Raw genomic sequence first — 21,971 nt, 5'->3', positions numbered from 1 at the left:
TCTGGGAGATTTATTCAACTTACTGCATCTTAAAGACGCTTGAAGGCTCATCCAAATTCTTTGTAGGCTGGTGCTCAGAGAAGGCAGTGGCAACCCACTTCAGGACTCTTTCCTGGAAACTCCCATGGACGGAGGAGCCTGGTAGGCTACAGCCCATGGGGTCGCGAAGAGTTGGACACGACTGAGCGACTCCACTTTCACTTTTCACTTTCATGTATTGGAGAAGGAAATGGCAACCCACTCCAGTATTCTCACCTGGAGAATCCCGGGGACAGAGGAGCCTGGTAGGCTGCCGTCTATGGGGTCTCACAGAGTGGGACATGACTGAAGCAACTTAGCAGCAGCAGTAGCTGCTGCTAAAACATGGGACAACACTCAATAATTCCACGTGTATCTTTTTAAATACATTTTTAAGCTTTCTGTTACCAAAAAAAAAAAAAAAAAACCTTATAATTGAGTCCTCTAAGAGTGATCTGTGGATAGGTATGCATTTGAGAACTGTTTATTCCTGGTCTACAATAAGTACAGGAAATGAGGATAAGCATTTGGAAGTGTTTATAGTAACTTTATACTGCCACACTGCTTTTACTGTATTTTACAGCTGCATTAGTCACATGAATTCATTTTTTCAAATAAATTTTTAAAACTAGCTTTTTAATCATGTACAGTTTGGGAAATAATGGAATAACACCTGTGTTTGCTACAGTCTGTCCATAGACTTCTCCAGGCCAGAATACTGGAGTAGGTAGTTATTCCCTTCTCCAGGGGATCTTCCAGACCCAGGGACTGAACCCCAGTCTCCTGCATTGCAGGCAGATCCTTTACCATCTGAGCCACCGGGGAAGCCCCATGTTTGCATAACCTAGATTTGTTTCTAACAAACTAGCATAAATACAGAATCCTTCATAGAGAAATACTGTATGAAAAGACATAAAACTATGCACTTAAGATTTGCTTTTAAATTATCTCTTTAACTTTCTAACTGGCTTCTCTATCTTGTTAGCTTATTATATTATTGCCTTGTAAGGGGTGTCACCAAGAAAGTAAGAGATCCATTTTTTCATATTCCTAATATTTCCTAATTCATGGATATTCCAAAATGTTTGTGTACATTAGGCTTTAAAAAATACAAGGGCAAGAAGTATAACCTTTATCATTCCTGGAATACTCTTTTCTAACTCAGTTATGTGTTCTCTGATATTTTTAACAAGTCTGTTCTTTAAAGACATCATTATAGTGGTGTGCCTTATTTAAAATTTATTTCATGAAGGTAAAAACTGTAACTTGCCTTAAAGCTACCCTGTTCTCATATTTTTGATGGAAAATTTTAAGGTAGTTTTATGTGTTCTCAAAAGATTTTAAATATATAAGAAAAGTAATAGAATGGAACTGCTCCCCTTGTTTAGAGATTTAATTCAGGTTTGTGAAACAGAAGGTGGCAGGCCTTTTCACTGTGGAGACTCGGCCCATAGGAAGAGTTTAAGTAGAGCAACCTCATTTGGCTGTTATAAGTGTCAGTTAAAGACTCTGGCGAAGAGGGGGGAAAATAAAGGAAGTGTCACCCACCCACATCAACAGACTTGAAAAGCTGGAAAACTTGATTCACAGAGATTTTACATCATATTGCATCAGCAGTTTGGACAAAGAGTCAGTAGTCCTTCAGTGAAAAGTTTGTTTGAATATAAACTGTTTTCTAGATGTTTTGCTAAAGTCTTGTAATGTCCAATTCCCACAACCTCTCTATGAGGGATTAAGAAGCACTGAACACAATGAGTTCAGAGTCATTTGTTTTCTCTGGCCTTGAAAAAAAGGAAGGGGGCACACACACACACCAAATTATTGATCTACTCTATTTTTCCTCTTGTAGTTCATCCAAACATTCTATTATGAAGTTGAAACATTTCAGTTACTGTAATTTTTTCCTAAAGATTCTGGTTCCCACACTGAAATTCTGCCTCCACAGTCAGATTCAGAATCCAGTTCCCAAAATCTGTTCCAAAACATTTGTGGCATAACCCTTGAGAAAGGGAACTTCAAGCTCCACTTGTCTCCCTGAAGAATGAGTCAGAGTATTTTTTAAAAGCAACAAAAATGTGAAATCCCTTGATGAAGTGTTTTTGAAGTGTCCTGACCACATCTGTAGAAATGGTCAGATATTATCTAACTCAGTTCACTTTTTAAAGTGGAAAACAAGTAAACTTAGCATGAATCCAGGCAAATGATTCCTTCTGAAAGAAAAGAAAAGCTCATTGTATACACACAAAGGAACTTGGTGTTAAACCCTGGGGTAGTGGCGAGCCCAAAGGAAGGAGCGTGAAAGAAATTGGTGAAAACCAGGGTATAGGATTGAGGTAACTTACAGGGGCAAAATGCCATCTGGAAGTAATGAGAAACTCAGGGAACATGACAATTAGGCACAAAGTTTATGACGATTAGAATTCGCTGCATATCCTTTCCACACATTCAGAGAGTTCTGTTATCAATGTTCTGATGAGTCAGAGATTTAAGAGAATCAACATAAAGAGCCATCAAATACAGTACAGGTTTCTGTACAAAGTGTAAAACCCTCTACCTTCACCTTGAGGGTTCTGACTTCAGTCTTAATAATTCTGGAGGCAGATCCCTGACACTGGAGTTCACAGTCCTCATGACACGTTCTGGCGCAGGAAATGGGCTTCCCCTTCTGATGCAGAAGGCAGATGAACACAGTGAAGATGGATGATGGGCAAAGAAGTCACCCACGCAACGAAAGGAACAGCCAGCTTGTAGTAATGAGCTGCTGCTGCTTCACTGCTCACTGCGTGTCACATGTTATGTGCGATGATTTACACAGGGCCCCTCCTTACCTTTTCAACCATTCTAGAAGGTAGGTATGATTTCCATTTTATGGGGTGAGGACTCTGAGGCAAAGAGGGATTCTCCTGAGATCAAAAGATAAGATCCAAATGCATGTTTGTCAAAGTATAAATTCCAACCTCTTCACCACTCAGCCAAACTACCTGAAAGTTATCTGAATGGCTGTTTGAGGTCAGAAATAGAAGTGACTTACCAGGAAATGGAACAGGATTCTAAGAGAAAAAACAGAATCATGGCCTCTGGCAATGACTGGAATTATATTGTGTTGAAAAAACTTCAGTATGGTATCAAAATTAGCTTAAATGTACACTAACATAATTGAATATATTTAATTAGTAAGTACTGGCCTGGCATGCTGCAGTCCATGACGTTGCACCAACTCTTTGCAACCCCTTAGACTGTAGCCTGCCAGGCTCCTCTCTCCATGGAATTCTCCAGGCAAAAATATACAGGAGTGAGTTGCCATTCCCTTCTCTAGGGGATCCCAGTCCAGAGATGGAACCCAAGTCTTCTGCATTACAGGCGTTTTCTTTACTGTCTGAGCCACCAGGGAAGCCCCAAATCCTGTCCAGGGACAGGACAAATCCTAAGCCAATTTAATAGTGTATACCAAGATTTATATAACCAGGAGAATGAAATACCCTTGGAAACAGTCATCCAAGGAGACTCCATTTATTCCATTGTTCAGTATCTTTGGGAGGTCTGTTTTTTTTTTTAAACACCTATACTTCTTATGCTGTACAGTATATCCTGCAGATTATTTTATACATAACAGTTTGTACCTCTTAATCCCCTATCCCCCCCTTCCCTCTCTCTACTGGTAACCACTAGTTTGCTATCTATATGTGTGGTTCTGCTTCTTTTTTGTTTTATTCACTAGTTTGGTGTATTTTTAGATTCCACATATAAGTGATGTCATACAGTATTTGTCTTTCTCTGACTTATTTCACTTAGCATAATACCTTCCAAGTCCATTCATGTTGTTGGAAATGGCAAAATATTCTTTTTTTTTTATGGCTGAGTAGTATTATATTGTGTATATATACTACATCTTTATCCATTCATCTGTTGATGGACACTTAGGTTGCTTCCATATCTTGGCAGTTATAAATAATGCTGCCATGAACACTGGGGTTCATGTATCTTTTTTAATTACTGTTTTTAGGTTTGGGGGATATATACCCAGGAATGGAATTTCTGGATTATTTTGGAGTTCTATTTTTAGTTTTTAAAGAATCTTCTGTACTGCTGTACAATGGCTGCACGAATTTGCATTCCCACCACCAAGGTACAAGAGTTCCCTTTTCCCCGTATCCTTGCCACCACATTTATTATTTGATGTTAGCTATTATGACAGGTATGAGGTGGTATCTCATTGTGGTTTTGATTTGCATTTTCCTCATGATTAACAATGGAGAAGGCAGTGGCACCCCACTCCAGTACTCTTGCCTGGAAAATCCCATGGATGGAGGAGCCTGGTGGGCTGCAGTCCATGGGGTCGTGAAGAGTCGGACACGACTGAACGACTTCACTTTCACCTTTCACTTTCATGCATTGGAGAAGGAAATGGCAGCCCACTCCAGTATTCTTGCCTGGAGAATCCCAGGGACGGGGGAGCCTGCTGGGCTGCCGTCTATGGGGTCGCACAGAGTTGGACACAACTGAAGCGACTTAGCCGCATGATTAACAATATTGAGCATCTTTTCATGTGTCTGTTGGCCATTTGCATATCCTCTTTGGAAAAATGTCTATTTAGCTCTTCTGCTCATTTTTTAATTGGATTATTTGTTTTTTGATGTTGAGTTGTATGATCTGTTTATGTATTTTGGATTTTAACTCCTTTCCAGTCATATCAATTGCAAATATTTTCTCCCATTCAGTTTGTTCTCTTTTCATTCTATTGATGGTTTCCTTTGCTGTATTTAGGTCCCATATGTTTACTTTTGCTTTTATTTCTTTTTGCCTCAGGAAACAGATCCAAAAAAATATTGGTACAATTAATGTCAAACAGTATTCTGCCTGTGTTTTCCTCTAGAAGTTTTATGGTTTCCAGTCTTACATTTAGGTTAATCCAGATTTAGTTTATTTCTCTATATGATGTTAGAGAATGTTCTCATTTCATTCTTTTATATGCAGTTGTCCAGTTTTTGCAGCACCACTTATTGAGGAGACTGCCATAGACTAATTGACCAAAAGTGCATGGGTTTATTTCTGGGCTCTCTATTCTGTTTCATTGATCTGTGTGTCTGTTTTTTGTGCCAGTGCCATACTGTTTTTATTACTGTACCTTTGTAATATAGTTCAAAGTCAGCATGATTCCTTCAGCTATATTTTTCTTTCTCAAGATTGTTTTGGCTATTCAGAGTCTTTTCTGTTTCCATACAAATTTTTTAAATTATTTGTTTTAGTTCTGTGAAAAATGCTACTGGTAATTTGATAGGGATTGCACAGCATAGGTAGATTGCCGTGAGTAGTATGGTCATTTTAACAATATTAGTTCTTTCAATTCAAGAACACAGTATATCTTTCCATCTGTGCTGTCTTCAGTTTCTTTCTTCAGTGTCTTATAGTTTTCTGAGTACAGGTCTCTTACCTCTGGTAGGTTTATTCCTAGGCATTTTATTCTTTATGATACAGTGGTAAATGGGATTGTTTAACTAGATGATTATTACTGAATAAAAATGCAGGATTTCTGTATAATAATTTTATATCTTGCAAATTAATTTTGTATCTTACTGAATTTATTGATGAGCTCTAGTAGTTTTCTGGTAGTGTCTTTTAGGACTTTTTAAAGTATAATATCATGTCATCTGCAAACAGTTACAGTTTTACTTCTTACTTTTAAATTTGGATTCATTTTATTTTTTCTTGTCTTTTATTGTAGCTAGGACTTCCAGTACTATATTGAATAAAAGTGGCAAGTGTGGGCATACTTGTCTTGCTCCTAATCTTAGAGGAAATTTTTTTCAGCTTTTCATTATTGAGATAATGTTAGCTGTGGGTCTGTCATGTATGGACTTTATTACATTGCCCACTTTCTGGAGAGTCATTATCATAAATGGGTATTGAATTTCATCCAAAGCTTTTTCTGCATCTCTTAGGTGGTCATATGATTTTTATTCTTCAGTTTGTTGGTATGGTATATCACACTGATTGATTTGCAGATATTGAGAAATCCTTGTATCCCTGGGATAAATCCTAGTTGATCATAGTATATGATCCTTTTAATTGTTTTTATTGCTGGATTTGGTTTGTTAATATTTTGTTGAGTTTTGCATCTATGTTCATCACTGATATTGGCCTGTAATTTTTTTTTTTTTTTTGAGATATCTTCTGCTTTAGGTATCAGGGTGATGATGGCTTCATAGAAAGAGTTTGGAAATGTTCCTTCCTTGGAAATTTTTGAAATCGCTTGAGAAGTATAGATATTAACTCTTCTCTAAATGTTTGAAGCAACAGTTAGAACTGGACATGGAACAACAGACCGGTTCCAAATAGGAAAAGAAGTACGTCAAGGCTGTATATTGTCACCCTGCTTATTTAACTTATATGCAGAGTACATCATGAGAAACGCTGGACTGGAAGAAACACAAGCTGGAATCAAGATTGCCGGGAGAAATATCAATCACCTCAGATATGCAGATGACACCACCCTTATGGCAGAAAGTGAAGAGGAACTCAAAAGCCTCTTGATGAAAGTGAAAGTGGAGAGTGAAAAAGTTGGCTTAAAGCTCAGCATTCAGAAAACGAAGATCATGGCATCCGGTCCCACCACTTCATGGGAAATAGATGGGGAAACAGTGGTAACAGTGGCAGACTTTATTTTTTGGGGCTCCAAAATCACTGCAGATAATGACTGCAGCCATGAAATAAAAGACACTCCTTGGAAGGAAAGTTATGACCAACCTAGATAGCATATTCAAAAGCAGAGACATTGCTTTGCCAACAAAGGTCCATCTAGTCAAGGCTGTGGTTTTTCCTATGGTCATGTATAGATGTGAGAGTTGGACTGTGAAGAAGGCTGAGTGCCGAAGAACTGATGCTTTTGAACTGTGGTGTTGGATAAGACTCTTAAGAGTCCCTTGGACTGCAAGGAGATCCAACCAGTCCATTCTGAAGGAGATCATCCCTGGGATTTCTTTGGAAGGAATGATGCTAAAGCTGAAACTCCAGTACTTTGGCCACCTCATGCGAAGAGTTGACTCATTGGAAAAGACTCTGATGCTGGGAGGGATTGGGGGCAGGAGGAGAAGGGGACGACAGAGGGCGAGATGGCTGGATGGCATCACTGACTCGATGGACGTGAGTCTGAGTGAACTCCAGGAGTTGGTGATGGACAGGAAGGCCTGGTGTGCTGCGATTCATGGGGTCTCAAAGAGTCGGACAGGACTGAGCGACTGAACTGAACTGAAATGTTTGGTAGAATTTACCTGTGAAGTCATCCAGTCCTAGAATTTTGTTTTTTGGGAGTTTGTAAATTACTGATTCAATTTCATTACTGATAATTTGTCTGTTCATATTTTCTATGTCTTCTGGTTCAGTTTTTGGAGATTGTATGTTTCTAACAATTTGTCCATTTCTCTTATGTTGTGTCTTTTGTTGCCATTTAGTTGTTCATAGTAGTCTCTTACAATTATTGTATTTCATGGTATCAGTTGTACCTTCTTTTTCATTTCTGATTTTATTGATTTAGGCCTTCTTCATCTTTTTTTCTAGATGAATCTTGTTAAAAATATATTAGTTTTACTTTTCCAAAGAGTCAGCTTTCAGTTTCATTGATCTTTCTATTATTTTTTAGTTTTTATTTTATTTGTTTCTGCTCTGAGCTTTATGATTTCTTTCCTTCTACTAACTTTGAGTTTTGTTTGTTGTTCTATTTGCTTTAGGTATAAGTTTTGTTTATTTATTTAAGGCTTTTCTGATTTCCGGAGGTAACCTGGTATTGCTAATATACTTCCCTCATAGAACTGTTTTTTCTGTCCTATAGGTTTTGAGTCATCATGTTTTCATTTCTGTTTGTATGTATTTTTTAATTTCCTTTTTGATTTCTTCAGTAATCCATTGGTATATTGTTCAGCCTTCTTGTGTTTGTGTTTTTTCATTTTTTTTTTTTAAATCTTGTAGTTGCTTCTAAACTCTTAGGGTTGTGGTTGAAAAAAGTGCTTGATATTATTTTAGTCTTAATTTGCTGAGGTTTGCCTAGCATGTAATCTATCTTGGAGAATGTTCCGTGTACTCTTGAAAAGCGTATCCTGCTGCTTTTGAATGGAATGCTCTATAAATGCCAATTAAATCCATCTGGTCTAATGTGTTATTTAAAGCCAGTGTTTTCTTATGAATTTTCTGTCTGGATGATCTCTTCATTTATGTAAATGGGATGTTTAAACTCTCCTACTATTATTGTTTGGCTATCAGTTTCTCCTTTTATGTTTGTTAATAGTCCCTTATATATTGAGATGCTCCTGTGTTGGGTGTAAATATATTTACAATTGTGATGTTTTATTCTGGGGCTGACTCCCTGATGTGATCTTTGTTTCTTATCGGAGAAGGCAATGGCACCCCACTATTTTGTCTAATATAAGTATTGTTACTCTGACTTTCTTTTGATTTCCATTTGCATAAAATAACTTTCTCCATTCCCTTCCAGTTTGTGTGTTTCTCCAGATCTGAAGTGAGTCTCTTGTAGGCAGCGTATATACAGGTCTTGATTTTTTAATCCATTCAGCCATTTTGTGTCTTTTGATTTAAAGTCCATTAACATTTAACGTAATTATAGCTGTTATGTTCTTATTTTGTTACTTGTTTGTCAGCTACTTTGTAGATCATTTTTTCCCATTTCTTTTTTTCTTTTTCTTTTGTGATTTAATAGCTATTTTTAGTGTTGTGTTTGGAGTCCTTTTTCTTTTTTGTGTATACACCTACTATAGATTTTTCATTTGTGGTTACCATCAGGTTTATATATATATACAGGTTTTATAGTTTTTATATTATTGTTTTCAGTTGCTGATATGTTATTTTCAAATGCATTAAAAAGGCTGCATCTCTGCTTTCCTCCCCTCATTACTGCCACAAAAATTCCAGAATGAACAGTTCGTTGGAAAAGGCAAACATACCATAAAGTAGGAAATTATCCACACAAAAAACTAGTAGGAAGGTTTAAAAAACCAAAGTACTAGAATCATCTATATCCAGAATAAGCAGAGACAAGACAATTGAGAGTTCTTTGTTTGGAATTAACTTCTAACTATTGCTGTATTTTTCCAGTTTCATTGATATTTAATTGACATATATCACTGAATAAGTTTAAGATGTACCACATAATGGTTTAACTTTCATATATTGTGAAATGATTACTGCAATAAGTTTGTGTAGCAGCCATCATCTTTATATAGATACAATAAAAAGAAAAGGAGGAAAAAATTATTTTCTTGTAAAGAGACCTCTCAGAATTTACTCTTTTAACAACTTTATTATATAGCAGTGTTAACTATAGTTATCATGTTGTATATTATATTTCTAGTACTTCTTTATCTTGTAACTGAAATTTTGTATCCTTTAACCATGTTCCTCCAAAATTCTTCCCTACCTGCTGCCTCTGACAATCATTAGTTCTTTTCTATGAGTTTTTTTTTTTTTTTTATTAGACTGTGAATGTAAGATCATACTACATTTGTTTTTGTTTGACTTATTTCACTTAAAGCCCTCAGGATCAATCTCTGTTTTTGAAAATGGCAGAATTGTCTCATTTTTATGAGAGAATAAAATGAATAATAATACTGAATAATATTCAGTTAAATAATACTCCATTGTATATATTTACCACAACTTCTTGATCCATTTATCCCTTGATGGACCCTTAGGTTGCTTTCGTACTTTGACAATTTGCAAATAATATTGCTACTGTGAACATGGGAGTGTAGATACCTCTTAAAGTTTGTCTCTGTTTTCTTTGGATGTGTTTCCAGAGGTGGAATTGCTGGATTATATAATAGTTTTATTTGTAATATTTTGAGACTCCTCCATTCTGTTTTCCACAGTGGCTATACTAGTTGACAGTCCTACCAATAATGTACAAGGATTCCCATTTCTCCATATTCTTTCCACATTTATTTTACCTTGTCTTTTTTCATGATGGCCATTCTAATGGTTATGAGGTGATACATCATTGTGGTTTTGATTCAGATTGGTTCACTCACTCAGTTGTGTCCAACTCTTTGTGACCCCATGGACTGCAGCATGCCAGGCCTCCCTGTCCATCACCAACTCCCAGAGTCCACCCTAACCCCTGTCCATTGAGTCGGTGATGCCATCCAACCATCTCATCCTCTGTCGTCCCCTTTTCCTCCTGCCTTCAATCTTGCCTAGCATCAGGGTCTTTTCAAATGAGTCAGCTCTTCACATCAGGTAGCCAAAGTATTGGAGTTTCAGCTTCAACATTAGTCCTTCCAATGAACACTCAGGACTGATCTCCTTTAGGATGGACTGGTTGGATATCCTTGCCGTCCAAGGGACTCTCAAGAGTCTTCTCCAACACCACAGGTCAAAAGCATCAATTCTTCGGTGCTCAGCTTTCTTTATAGTCCCAACTCTCACATCCATACATGACTACTGGAAAAACCATACCCTTGACTAGACGGACCTTTGTTGGCAAAGTAATGTCTCTGCTTTTGAATATGCTATCTAGGTTGGTCATAACTTTCCTTCCAAGGAGTAAGCGTCTTTTAATTTCATGGCTGCAGTCACCATCTGCAGTGATTTTGGAGCCCAGAAAAATAAAATCTGCCACTGTTTCCACTGTTTACTCATCTAATTGCCCTGAAGTGATGGGACCAGATGCCATGATCTTCGTTTTCTGGATGTTGAGCTTTGAGCCAACTTTTTCACTCTCCTCTTTCACTTTCATCAAGAGGCTCTTTAGTTCTTCTTCACTTTCTGCCATAAGGGTGGTATCATCTGCATATCTGAGGTTATTGATATTTCTCCTGGCAATCTTGATTCCAGCTTGTGCTTCCTCCAGCCCAGCGTTTCGTATAATGTACTCTGCATATAAGTTAAATAAGCAGGGTGACAATATACAGCCTTGACATACTCCTTTTCCTATTTGGAACAGTCTGTTGTTCCATGTCCAGTTCTAACTGTTGCTTCCTGACCTGCATACAGATTTTCAAGAGGCAGGTCAGGTGATCTGGCATTCCCATCTCTTTCAGAATTTTCCACAGTTTGTTGTGATCCACAGAGTCAAAGACTTTGGCATAGTTAATAAAGCAGAAATAGATGTTTTTCTGGAACTCTGTTTTTTCAACAATTGGCATTTCCCTAATGACTAGTGATGTTAAGCATCCTTTCATGTATTTGTTGGCCATTTCTAAATCTTCTTTGGAAAAATGTCTATTTGTATTTTTTCCTTAATTTTTTTTTTGCTGTTGAGTTTATGAGTTCTTTATATATTTTAGATATTAACTCCTTATCAGATATATGGATTACAGATACTTTTTCTCATTTCTAGGTGATCTTTTCACTTCGTTGTTACTTTTGCTGTGCAGAAGCATTTTGGTTTCATATAGTCCTACTTTTAAATTTTTGCTTTTGTTGCTTAGGTTCTAGGAATCATACCAAAAATTTATTGTCAAGACCTATGTCAAGGAGTTTTTTCCCATATTTTCTTCTGGTAGTTTTACTGTTAGCTTCAGGTCTTACCTTTAAGTCCTAGTCCATATTTAGTTAATTTTTGTGAGTGGTGTAAGACAGAGATCTAGTTATAGTCTTCTACATGTGTCCAGTTTACTGAATACATTGATTAAGCCTAACAGCTTTGTGAGTTCTTTAGGATATTCTACATATAAAATCATACCATCTGCAGAAAGAGGCAATTTTAACTTGTTTTCAAATTTTGATGACTTCCCTGGTAGCTGAGATGGTTAAGAATCTCCCTGCAATGCAGGAGACCCAGTTTCAATCCCTGAGTCAGGAAGATTCCCTGGAGAAGGTTTTGACTACCCACTTTAGTATTCTTGGCTGGAAAAACCCATGGACAGAGGAGCCTGGTAGGCTACAAAGAATTGGACATGTAGAATTGTGTCCAACTCTTTGTAGGAGTTGCAAAGAGTCGGACACAACTGAGCAACTAACAATTTGAAAACTTCTTTTTCTTGCCTGATGTTCTAGCTAGAATTTCCAGTACTGTGTTGAATGGAGTGGTGAAGGTTGGGCACCCTTATCTTGTTTCTGATCTTAGAGGAAATGCTTTTAATCTTTCTCCATTGAGCATGATATATTAGCTGTGGGCTTATCACATATGGGCTTTATGTTGAGATACATTTCTTTAATACCTAATTTGTTAACTTTGTATCATTAAAAGATGTTGATTTTTCAAATGTTTTTTCTGCATCTGTTGATATGATCATAATTTTTTCCCTTTTGTTTTATTAATGTGATATATCATATTGATCGATTTGTGTCTTTTGAATCATTCTCACATCCAGGGATAAATTCCATTGACCATGGTGAATGATAGTTTAGTGTCCTGCTGAATTTACTTTGCTTATATGTTATTGAGCATCTTTCCCTTTATATTGATAAGAGATATTGGGTCAGTAATTTTCTTTTCTGATAGTGCCCTTTTGTGTTTTGGTTTCAGGTAACACTGGCCTTGTGAAATGAGTTTGGCCATGTTCCCTCCTCTTCAATATTTTGGAATAGTGTGACAAGGATAAGTATTAGCTCTTCTTGTGTTTGTTAGAGTTCCCCCTGTGAAGCCACCTGGTCCTAGACTTTTGTTTTGGACAGGGATGGGGGAAGAGTTTTTTGACTACCAATTCAGTTTCATTGCTAGTGATTACTCTGTTCAGATTTTCTATTTCTTTCCGATTCAGTCTTCAAATATTTTGTGTTTCTAGGAATTTGTCCATTTGTCCTAGGTTATCCACTCTATTGGCATATAACTGCTCATAGTATTCCCGTATGATTGTCTGGGTTTCCCTGGTGGCTCAGATGTTAAAGAGTCTGCCTGCAGTGAGGGAAATGCAGGTTCAATTCCTGGGTTGGGACAATCCCCTGGAGCAGAAAATGGCAACCTGCTCCAGTATCCTTACCTGGAGAATTCCATGGACAAAGGAGCCTGGCAGGCTACATACAGTCCATGGAGTCACCAAGAGTTGGACTTGACTGAGGGACTAACACTTTTTGATTGTTTATATTTCTATGATATAAATTGTTAAGTTCTCCTCTTTCATTTCTAATTTTATTTATTTGGGCCCTCTCTCTCCTTTTCTTGGTGAGTCTGGGTAAATATTTGTCTATTTTGTATATTATCTTTTAAAAACTAGTCCTTATTTCATTGAGCTTTTCTGTTTGTGTTTTAGTCTTTGTTTTATTAAGGGTGTTTGTGGAGTTCTGTTCTTTCATTTGTAACATATCTTTTGTCTTCTCATTTCATTTGACTTCCTGTGTTTGTTTTTATGAATTAGGTGAAACAGTTATCCTCCCAGTATTGAAAACATGTCCTTGTGTTGGAGCATCCTCATACAGACTACATGTGTCTTGTGGCTTTGGCAGGAGGACTGGAGCTGAAGTGGTCATGGGCTGGCACTTTTCCCAGGGGATACCGGGGGATCCACCTTGGTGGGTAGGGGGTGGTAGCTGGAGCCAGAGCCTGGTGCAACCAGGGCTTCTCCCAGGTTACACCTTGATGAGGGTGAGAAACACTGAAGCCCAGCATGGACCAGGGCTTCTCCTATGGTATCCCAGGGGCTATGGCCTTGGTGGGTAGAAGGGACTGGAGTCTGCACTCAGAACAGGGCAGAAGGCATGCTGTCTTAAGCTGACTAGAGTGCCAGGTGCTTTTTAATCTGTTGACTCTATGCTGAAACTCAGAGCAAGTGACCAAGACCAAATCTTGGTTTTCTGTTATCTTCTGGCTGTCCTGGTTATAAGCCCCAATGGTATTTGGAATCAGTTAGGGGGGTTTATATCCCCAGTTCCAGTCCCCAGTGCTGAGGTACTCTATTTGAGGTTTGAACTCCTCACTTCTTCTGGAGGACTTCCAAGTTTGTGATTTCCCCTTCTGCTTGCGGGTCACACACTGGGGCTCTTGGTCCTGACTAGAATGCATCTCTGCCTCACTACCTGTCACAAAGATTTTTTCATATATCCTTAATTGTAGAAGAGGTGTTCTGCTAGTCTTCAGGTTCTTCTCAGATAAAATTCTTCTATATATGGTTTTAGATTTGGTGTGTCCATGGGAGGAGTTGAGCTCAGGATGTTCCTACACTGTCATCTGCATTCTTTTCATTCTTTTTGTTCCTGTGACTAGATAATGTCCTATTTTCCACATTGCTGATTCTTCGTTCTGCATGGTCAAGTGGGTTTTTCAAGCTCTCTATTGAATTATCAATTCATTTATTCTACTTTTCAGATCTAGAATTTCCATTTTGAGTATGTCTGTTTTTGTTTGCTGATGTTCACGTTGTTTGGTAGTAGTTTCTATTTCTTTGTTAAACTTATTTTGTTCATGCATTTGCTATTGTCGTTCAGTCGCTCAGTCATGTCCTACTCTTTGTAACATGGTGGACTCCAGCACATCAGACTTTCCTGCCCTTCATTATCTCCCAGAGTTTGCTCAAGTTCATGTCCATTGAGTCGGTGATGCTATCTAACCATCTCATCCTCTGCACTCCCTTCTCCTTTTGCCTTCTATCTTTCCTAGGATCAGGGTCTTCTCCAGAATCAGCTCTTCACATCAGGTGGCCAGAGTATTGGAGCTGCAGCATCAGTCCTTCCAATGAATACTCAGGATTGATTTCTTTAGGATTGACTGGCTTGATTCTCTTGCAGTTCAAGGAACTCTCAAGAGTCTTCTCTAGCACCACAATTCAGAAGCATCAATTCTTTGGCACTCAGCCTTCTTTTGGGTCCAACTCTCACATCTGTATATGACTACTGGAAAAACCATAGCTTTGACTATATGGACCTTTGTTGGCAAAGTGATGTTTCTGCTTTTTAACACACTAAGTTCATCATAGCTTTCCTTCCAAGGAACAAGTATCTTTAATTTTCATGGCTGCAGTGACTGTCAGCAGTGATTTTGGAGCCCAAGAAAATAAAATCTGCCACTGCTTCCACTTTTCCCCCTTCTATTTGCCATAAAGTGATGCCATGATCTTAGTTTTTTGAATGATAAGTTTTAAGCCAACTTTTTCACTCTTTTCACCCTCATCAAGAGGCTCTTTAGTTCCTCATCACTTTCTGTGATTAGCGTGGAATTATCTGCATATCTGAGTTTGTTATTTCTCCCAGCAATCTTTATTCCAGCTTATGAGTCATCCAGCCTAGCATTTCGCATGACGCATTCTGCATATAGGTAAAGTGATCTGGTATTCCCATCTCTTTAAGGAATTTCCCCAGTTTGTTGTGATCCACACAATTAAAGGCTTTAGCATAGTCAACGAAGCAGATGTTTTTCTGGAACCCCTTTGCTTTCTCTATGATCCAGAGAATGTTGGCAATTTGATCTCTTGTTCCTCTGCCTTTTCTAAATACAACTTTATACATCTGGAAGTTCTCAGTTCACATACTGCTGAAAGCAAGCCTAAAGGTTTTTGAGCATAACCTTACTAGCATGTGAAATCAGCGCAATTGTCCAGTAGTTTGAACATTCTTTGGTACTGCCCTTTTTTGGGGTTGGAATGAAAACTGACCTTTCTAGTCCTGTGGCCATTGCTGAGTTTTCCAAATTTGCTGACATTTTGAGTGCTACACTTTAACAGCATCATCTTTTAGAATTTGAAATACCTCAGATGGAATTCCATCACCTCCACAAGACTTATTCATAGTAATGCTTCCTAAGGCCCACTTGACTTCACACTCCAGGATGTCTAGCTCTAGGTAAGTGACCACACCATCGTGGTTATCTGGGTCATTAAGACCTTTTTTGTATAGTTCTTCTGTGTATTCTTGCCACCTCTTCTTAATTTCTTCTACTTCTGTTAAGTTCTTACCATTTCTGTCTTTTATTGTGTCCATCCTTAGATTACTTTCCTAATTTCATTGAGTTGCCTGTGTATTTTTATAGTTCACTAAACTTTTTAAAAACAATTATTCTCAATTCTTTGCCTGATGTTTAACAGCTTTTCATTTATTAATTTCCTCGCATGGTGTCATATTTACGTAATGTTTTATGAGCCTTGATTTCTTACACTGGTTTATTTGCATAAGTGGTCTCCTTTTCCGTACTTTGCTGGTTCACCTTGGCAGAGATAGGTTTTCATTAGTTCAGTTGGATTTCTGGGCATGTTTATCGGTAAGGTCTTTGGGCAGGTGGGGAGCTGCTAAGGATCTATTTGGGGCAAGGCAACTGAGCTCTTGAGGTGGGAGTGAGGCCTGTGCCACTAGCTGAGAATAGCTGGATAGACTGCTGCTTGGTTCCCTGCACAAGGGATATAGGATAGGATGTGCTCCACATTTGCCTGGAATGCCTCCTCTGAGAACCTGAGTCAGGCAGACCTACACCCCACTCAGAGTTCCCTGGTCAGACTGTGCTACCTTCTTGGTTCTGCAGGTGATACTTATTAAATGATCATGACTGAGCTCTTTACTCGACAGTAGGTGGGGCTGTGAAGTAGCTTGCCTTGCAGGATTGCTGGACAGGATGCAGGCCATGGGTTTGGGGACCAAAATCTGGCAAAAGCATACACTGATTATCTTGGTCAGGTGAGGCCACCAGTTTTGCTCTGCAGATGGGAAAAGCCATAGGTTGTGGCTCATGGGTTTTAAGCAACACTGTAAGCAGGACTATTGGAGGGGCTATGCATTGTGCTCTGGTTAGCTTCCCTGATCAGAAAGCCTGAAGGAGCTGAGAGTTTATTTCCCTTCCTCAATGCAGTGGGAGGAGCATCTCCAAGACAGTAAGTCTCTCTGTTTGTGGTACTGACTGAAGCCAATCCAGTTGGCCCAAGCTCCCTGGTCAAACAGGGTTGCTTGCTTTGCTCTTGAGGTCAGCTCTGCCCTTCCTCCTCTCAGGTTGAGTTAATCAGCCACTTCCAGGTGTTCTGCCAACCCTTCCTGCAGACGGGGTGGACAGTCACAATCTACAGAGGGTGGGGCAGACCAGGCTCCAGAGCTGGAAGATCTCCTCCTTTGAGGACCTGAATCAGCCAAACCTGCACCCCTCTGAGTTCCCTGGTCAGACTGTGCTACCTTCTTGGTTCTGCAGATGAGCAAAGCCTCTGCTTGGGACTACTACTTGGGCACGGCAGATAGGAACTCAGACTGCCAAGATCCAAGGGCTGGTTGTTGCAAGCCCCTCTTACTGGTATTTTATCCATGAATAGTTTTTAGGTCTTATTTTAGTTAGGGGAAGTGAAGGAGGAATGAACTGTCACCATCTTGGTGATACCATTCTCTATGACTGCATTCTCAGAGTATCCTCAGGGGTAGAAACCTCATGTTCTTTCAAGGTAAATCTGATTTCTAAATATGGCAGAGTCACCTGGAGTCAAATCTAAGAAGTGATGCATCATCATATAAAGCTGTACCATCACTTTTGATCACACACTCCTTTCAAGAATGTGATTAAACCTATGAAATGTAGACAGAGGAGGAAAGGAGGCTGTGAATAATATCATGCATTGAAAGCACAGCCTGTTTCTATGAGATGGGTACTTTCAATCATTTTGTCAAAAAGCTTGATTTCCAGACAGCACTCAAGTTCCCTTCAGTTCAGTTCAGTTCTTCAGTCGTCTCCGACTCTTTGTGACCCCATGAATTGCAGCACGCCAGGCCTCCCTGTCCATCACCAACTCCTGGAGTTCACTCAAACTCACGTCCATCGACTTGGTGATGCCATCCAGCCATCCCATCCTCTGTCGTCCCCTTCTCCTCCTGCCCCTAATCCCTCCCAGCATCAGAGTCTTTTCCAATAAGTCAACTCTTCGCATCAGGTGGCCAAAGTACTGGAGTTTCAGCTTTAGCATCATTCCTTCCAAAGAACACCCAGGACTGATCTCCTTTAGGATGGACTGGTTGGATCTCCTTGCAGTCCTAGGGACTCTCAAGAGTCTTCTCCAACACCACAGTTCAAAAGCATCAATGCATGGAGGCCTGTGGGGAAGGGTAGGTGTTTCATCCTTCAATCCCTCTTCAACAGTTCCATCTTTCTTCATTTCAAATGTAAGTTTGGTGAGGATAAGGGTTCATGTTTCATTTACTGCTGTTCCTAGAAGAGGGCCTGGCACTTAGCCCTCATTTAAGTATTTGTATAATGAAGAATACTTGAATATTGGGTTCACAGTAATATTTCAGTTATCAAAAGAACTATTGTGCTAGAAACAATTTTTAAGAACCACCAGCACAGGTAATTGGGGATAATTCTGGGAGTATAATGGGTGGAGGGCCAGGGTTTCTCTGAGATTTAGACAAATCTAGAATTAATAGTCCAGTATCCATTCTGTTTGAGAGTAAGTTCAGACACGATCTCAGAGCAGGGCAGAATAACCATTCAGTATGCTGGCACAGTCAGTCTCTGAAATGAGAACCTGGGTCAGAAAGCCCAGCTTCACTTTAGTAAGGAGCTCCTTTGCTGATGGATGAGGTTGTCAAAGCGATCATACACTGAAGTCTGTATTTTTAAAAAAGAAGAATGAACAAGAATAAAACCTGTTTCATCATCTTACTCTTTATATATGTACCTATTGGTGAGCACAGAAAAAATGATTGATGATTACTGGTGCTGGATTCTCTGGCTAAAATAAAGTGCCTTCGTTTTTTGCTGAAAATGAGGACTGTCAATGCAAAACAAGAGTATGGACAGTGGATATTTAATTCAACTTGCAGAAATGTCTTTCAATTCTGCTGAGAATAGAAAAGTTAGAAAACAAAGACACATTTCATGTAGCAAGGGCAATACAAAGGGGTTATATAAATTTATTTTTCATATAACAACTGATTAGAAAAATTCCCATTTTCAATGTTTAATTCCATCTCTCATTTTAAAAAAAAATCACTAAAAGGACAAAAACCCACACAAAAATACAATCTGTATCTGTTCTATATTTACAGATAACCGGTCACTATTAAGGCACAGATCGATTAAAAACATTTATTCAAATAATCCAAATATTTTGTGCATCATATAACACTGACAACATGGTATACTGTAGTGTCATATTCCCTTCATTGCATCGAGAAAGTGAGAAGAGTAATTTCCAGTGTTTTTATTTTTTTTAGCCACTCTATTTAATCTAGGTTTAATTGGGAGAGTTTTCCCTTTGGCATAATATCAAAGCACTGTTCATAAAACCTATATCCACTCAATACTGCAAATTCATTCCGTCTTCCTCCTGTTGCAAATGCATGGTGGAGAGTTGGGAAAAGACTCCAAATGACTGTTTTGTGGGGGCCAAGATCTTATTAAAGAAATGATAACATTTAGAGCACTGTATTTTTGCACAGGAAACAAATCTGGAATTCTTATTGTATGCTGAATGTGTGGCATGATGTGTTCATATAGCCGTATATGTCAGGGAGCTCCATGTGCTGACCTGCATCCATGCTCCCTGTGTGCAGGATGATTCCGTTCTGTTTGCAAAGGGAACAATTTAGTTCTACATCCATAAGTAGATACAGTTCCTTTTAGAAATGGACATCCCCTTAGTGCTATTATAATTGATAACTTTATGACAGGCCCGTTACCTATGCCTTCAAGGTAACCAGTACTTTTTAAGTGAAAATTTTTCTGCGTGCAATATTTCTCTCTTGGGTTTTGTTCTTACTTTAACGATTAGCCAAGTATTTCTTACCCCACATTTGTACGAAAGTCCCCAGTTGTGTGTATGACTCTAACGCTTTCTGGGAGAGCACTCGGCAGTGGTTTATGTCCATGCAGAAGAAAGTCTTGAATACTGAACATAAATAAGGCATTACAGTACAGGGAAGTCACCACATTCCTAATGGGAAAGTTTTCCAACAAATTCATACACTTGGAAATAATATTGCTTTGAAGAAAGAGAGGCACTTAGTGATTGTCTTCATGGATTGAAAACCCTTCATAAATCCACAAAAAGATGTCTGAAAAGACCCAGAAAACAACGTTGCCTGATTTCTTGGACTTTCACAGTATCAAGATTGTTACAATGAGTTTAGCCGCTTACAGAAGTCTTATTTTTCCTCCTTCAGAACTCTGCTGTCTTTATAAACTGTCACCCTAGATAGAGACTTAAATAAAACCTTTCCAGTCTCAAGAAACCCAAGTCTACTTCAAGCAGACTGATATGGTTTTAGGAAAGTCCTATGACCATATGGAGCACAGCTAATGTGTACACAAGGACAGTAATGTATTTTTCCTCCTCATGGCAACAGTGCTGTCTTGTCAGATGATTATTTGTCTTTTTTAAATAAAGTGACAATCTAGGGCTCCAGTTATTGAATGCCGTCCATTCTCTACCATAAATCTCTAGTAGATATCAATTTAATCAGTTATGTACTGTATGCTTATAATATCTAAAAAATAAAAGTTTGATATAAATAAGTGTCCTTTAGTGGCAGTATACTAAAAATAGCCCTTTGCCTTCAGACAACCATTAAAATCACTTTAGCAATAAAGGCAGCAGCTAAATATGATGACTGCAAAGGGTTAATATTGCAAAGTCCATTTGGTCTTTCTTTGCTCGCACCTGTTCCAGTGAACTTGGTTCATTATAAAGTATTTCTAGGATGTTGACATAAATGAACAGAACCGGTCCATAACCAAGGGGAGTCACTTAGGTTTCCCAAAGTCACAGAATACTCTGCACAAAAACTAATAATCCAGTACTATTTCAAATAAAAGTTTAACGCAGTCAGAAAAATGTGACTAAATCTGATTTGTACCAATACATCAGGTGACATAAAAATGAGAGAGAGATAATTTCCACAGGACAAGAAATTAGAAAGTGTAAAGTGCTGAAAGACCTCAATAATTATTTTAAAGCAGTACCAGAAAATTCCACTTTGATTATTAAAAAAAAAAAATCCCCAAATACTAAAACAAGCAAACAAAATAACTTCTGTGTTTTCTGGCATCCCAGATGTCAACTCATCCTTCATGTTAAGTAAAAAATCAGTGCATATGTTATATAGGTAAATAAAAAGAGGAAATAAAGCCCTACCCCCATATTGCAAATTCTGTCCAGTTGCCATTAGGGAAAAAAAGTAATCCTCATGTGGCATTTGGTATGATGACATAAGAACATCTTCTCTCTTTTCTTCCTTCTTGGCACAAAGTTCAGGCGTGAATAAGATGCTTTGGTCCTGATACCAGACACCCAGAATGCTGAGGACGGTGTGCAGTGAAGGCCGTTCACAGATCTCCTGCATCCAGCTTGACAGCTGGAGGGCACATGCCTGGAGGGCACCGCTACCAGCGGCCACTGACGCTAGCAATGTCCGCGTGATACTGACGGGGTAGCCTCCCACTTGCTCCACCTTCCAGGAAAGAGGTGCGTGTATTTGGCGGTTCAAAGAGCTTTCTTCGGTTTTTATTTAGTTCTGGAGAGAGAAACAGAGACTTATTAGGAACCCAAGGGAGAAGTTCTAAAGTCTTCAGGACTGGGCAGAAGAGCTCAGAAAATGGTGATGCAGTAGGTTTGGGTGGGGGTGGGGGGGGGCGGAGTCCGGTAGGTAGCAAAAGGAAAACCTTTAAGTTGACCATCAAGACATTTTTGAAATGCTCAAAATCAAAAGTCTGATATGAAAGGCAGCATGTGTAGCTGAGAGAACCAAGGACAGCAAATCATTTTACTGCAGTTTAGAAACTCTCTGGGGAATATATCATTCTCAGAACCCTTTCAAGCCCAAATATACAAAATAGTTTGACCTACCCTAAATGTCCTTTCAGAGGCAAAGGGAGGGGGGCCATCAAAGTTGGTGGAAGGTACATGACAGGATGTACTACCCAGTGACATAGAACATTATTACAGCTCATTAGACTCATCCATGTCAAACAGAGTGATCATTAAATTATTTAAGTCAGACATGAAAAGAGGACCTCGTACCTAAACACGAGACTACTTAAAAAGCGGTGACGTGTTAAGCCACAGCCTGGTGGCTCCACTGACTCACGATGCCTACACTCCTCGAGTCAG

At 38.8% G+C, this 21,971-nt stretch overlaps 1 protein-coding gene and 1 long non-coding RNA gene across 12 annotated transcripts in view; one reads left to right on the top strand and one right to left on the bottom strand.

Moving 5' to 3' along the window:
• The window catches only part of LOC139180388 (uncharacterized), a 466,644-nt gene that overhangs the window by 440,727 nt on the left and 3,946 nt on the right, over positions 1-21,971 (top strand). For all 6 annotated transcript variants that reach the window (XR_011564644.1, XR_011564645.1, XR_011564648.1 and 3 more), the window contains one exon: positions 21,112-21,326. This is a non-coding gene — a long non-coding RNA (uncharacterized lncRNA). The remainder of the gene's footprint in view (positions 1-21,111; positions 21,327-21,971) is intronic.
• The window catches only part of BICC1 (BicC family RNA binding protein 1), a 347,294-nt gene continuing 344,072 nt past the window's right edge, over positions 18,750-21,971 (bottom strand). For all 6 annotated transcript variants that reach the window (XM_070782051.1, XM_070782052.1, XM_070782050.1 and 3 more), the window contains one exon: positions 18,750-21,375. In XM_070782051.1, coding sequence (XP_070638152.1) covers positions 21,245-21,375 — 131 coding nt within the window. In that variant the 3' untranslated portion in view covers positions 18,750-21,244. The remainder of the gene's footprint in view (positions 21,376-21,971) is intronic.

Source organism: Bos indicus, chromosome 28, assembly GCF_029378745.1.
Source record: "Bos indicus isolate NIAB-ARS_2022 breed Sahiwal x Tharparkar chromosome 28, NIAB-ARS_B.indTharparkar_mat_pri_1.0, whole genome shotgun sequence".
In the NCBI taxonomy this organism is placed as follows: domain Eukaryota; kingdom Metazoa; phylum Chordata; class Mammalia; order Artiodactyla; family Bovidae; genus Bos; species Bos indicus.
This window is presented reverse-complemented; position numbering and strand designations above follow the sequence as displayed.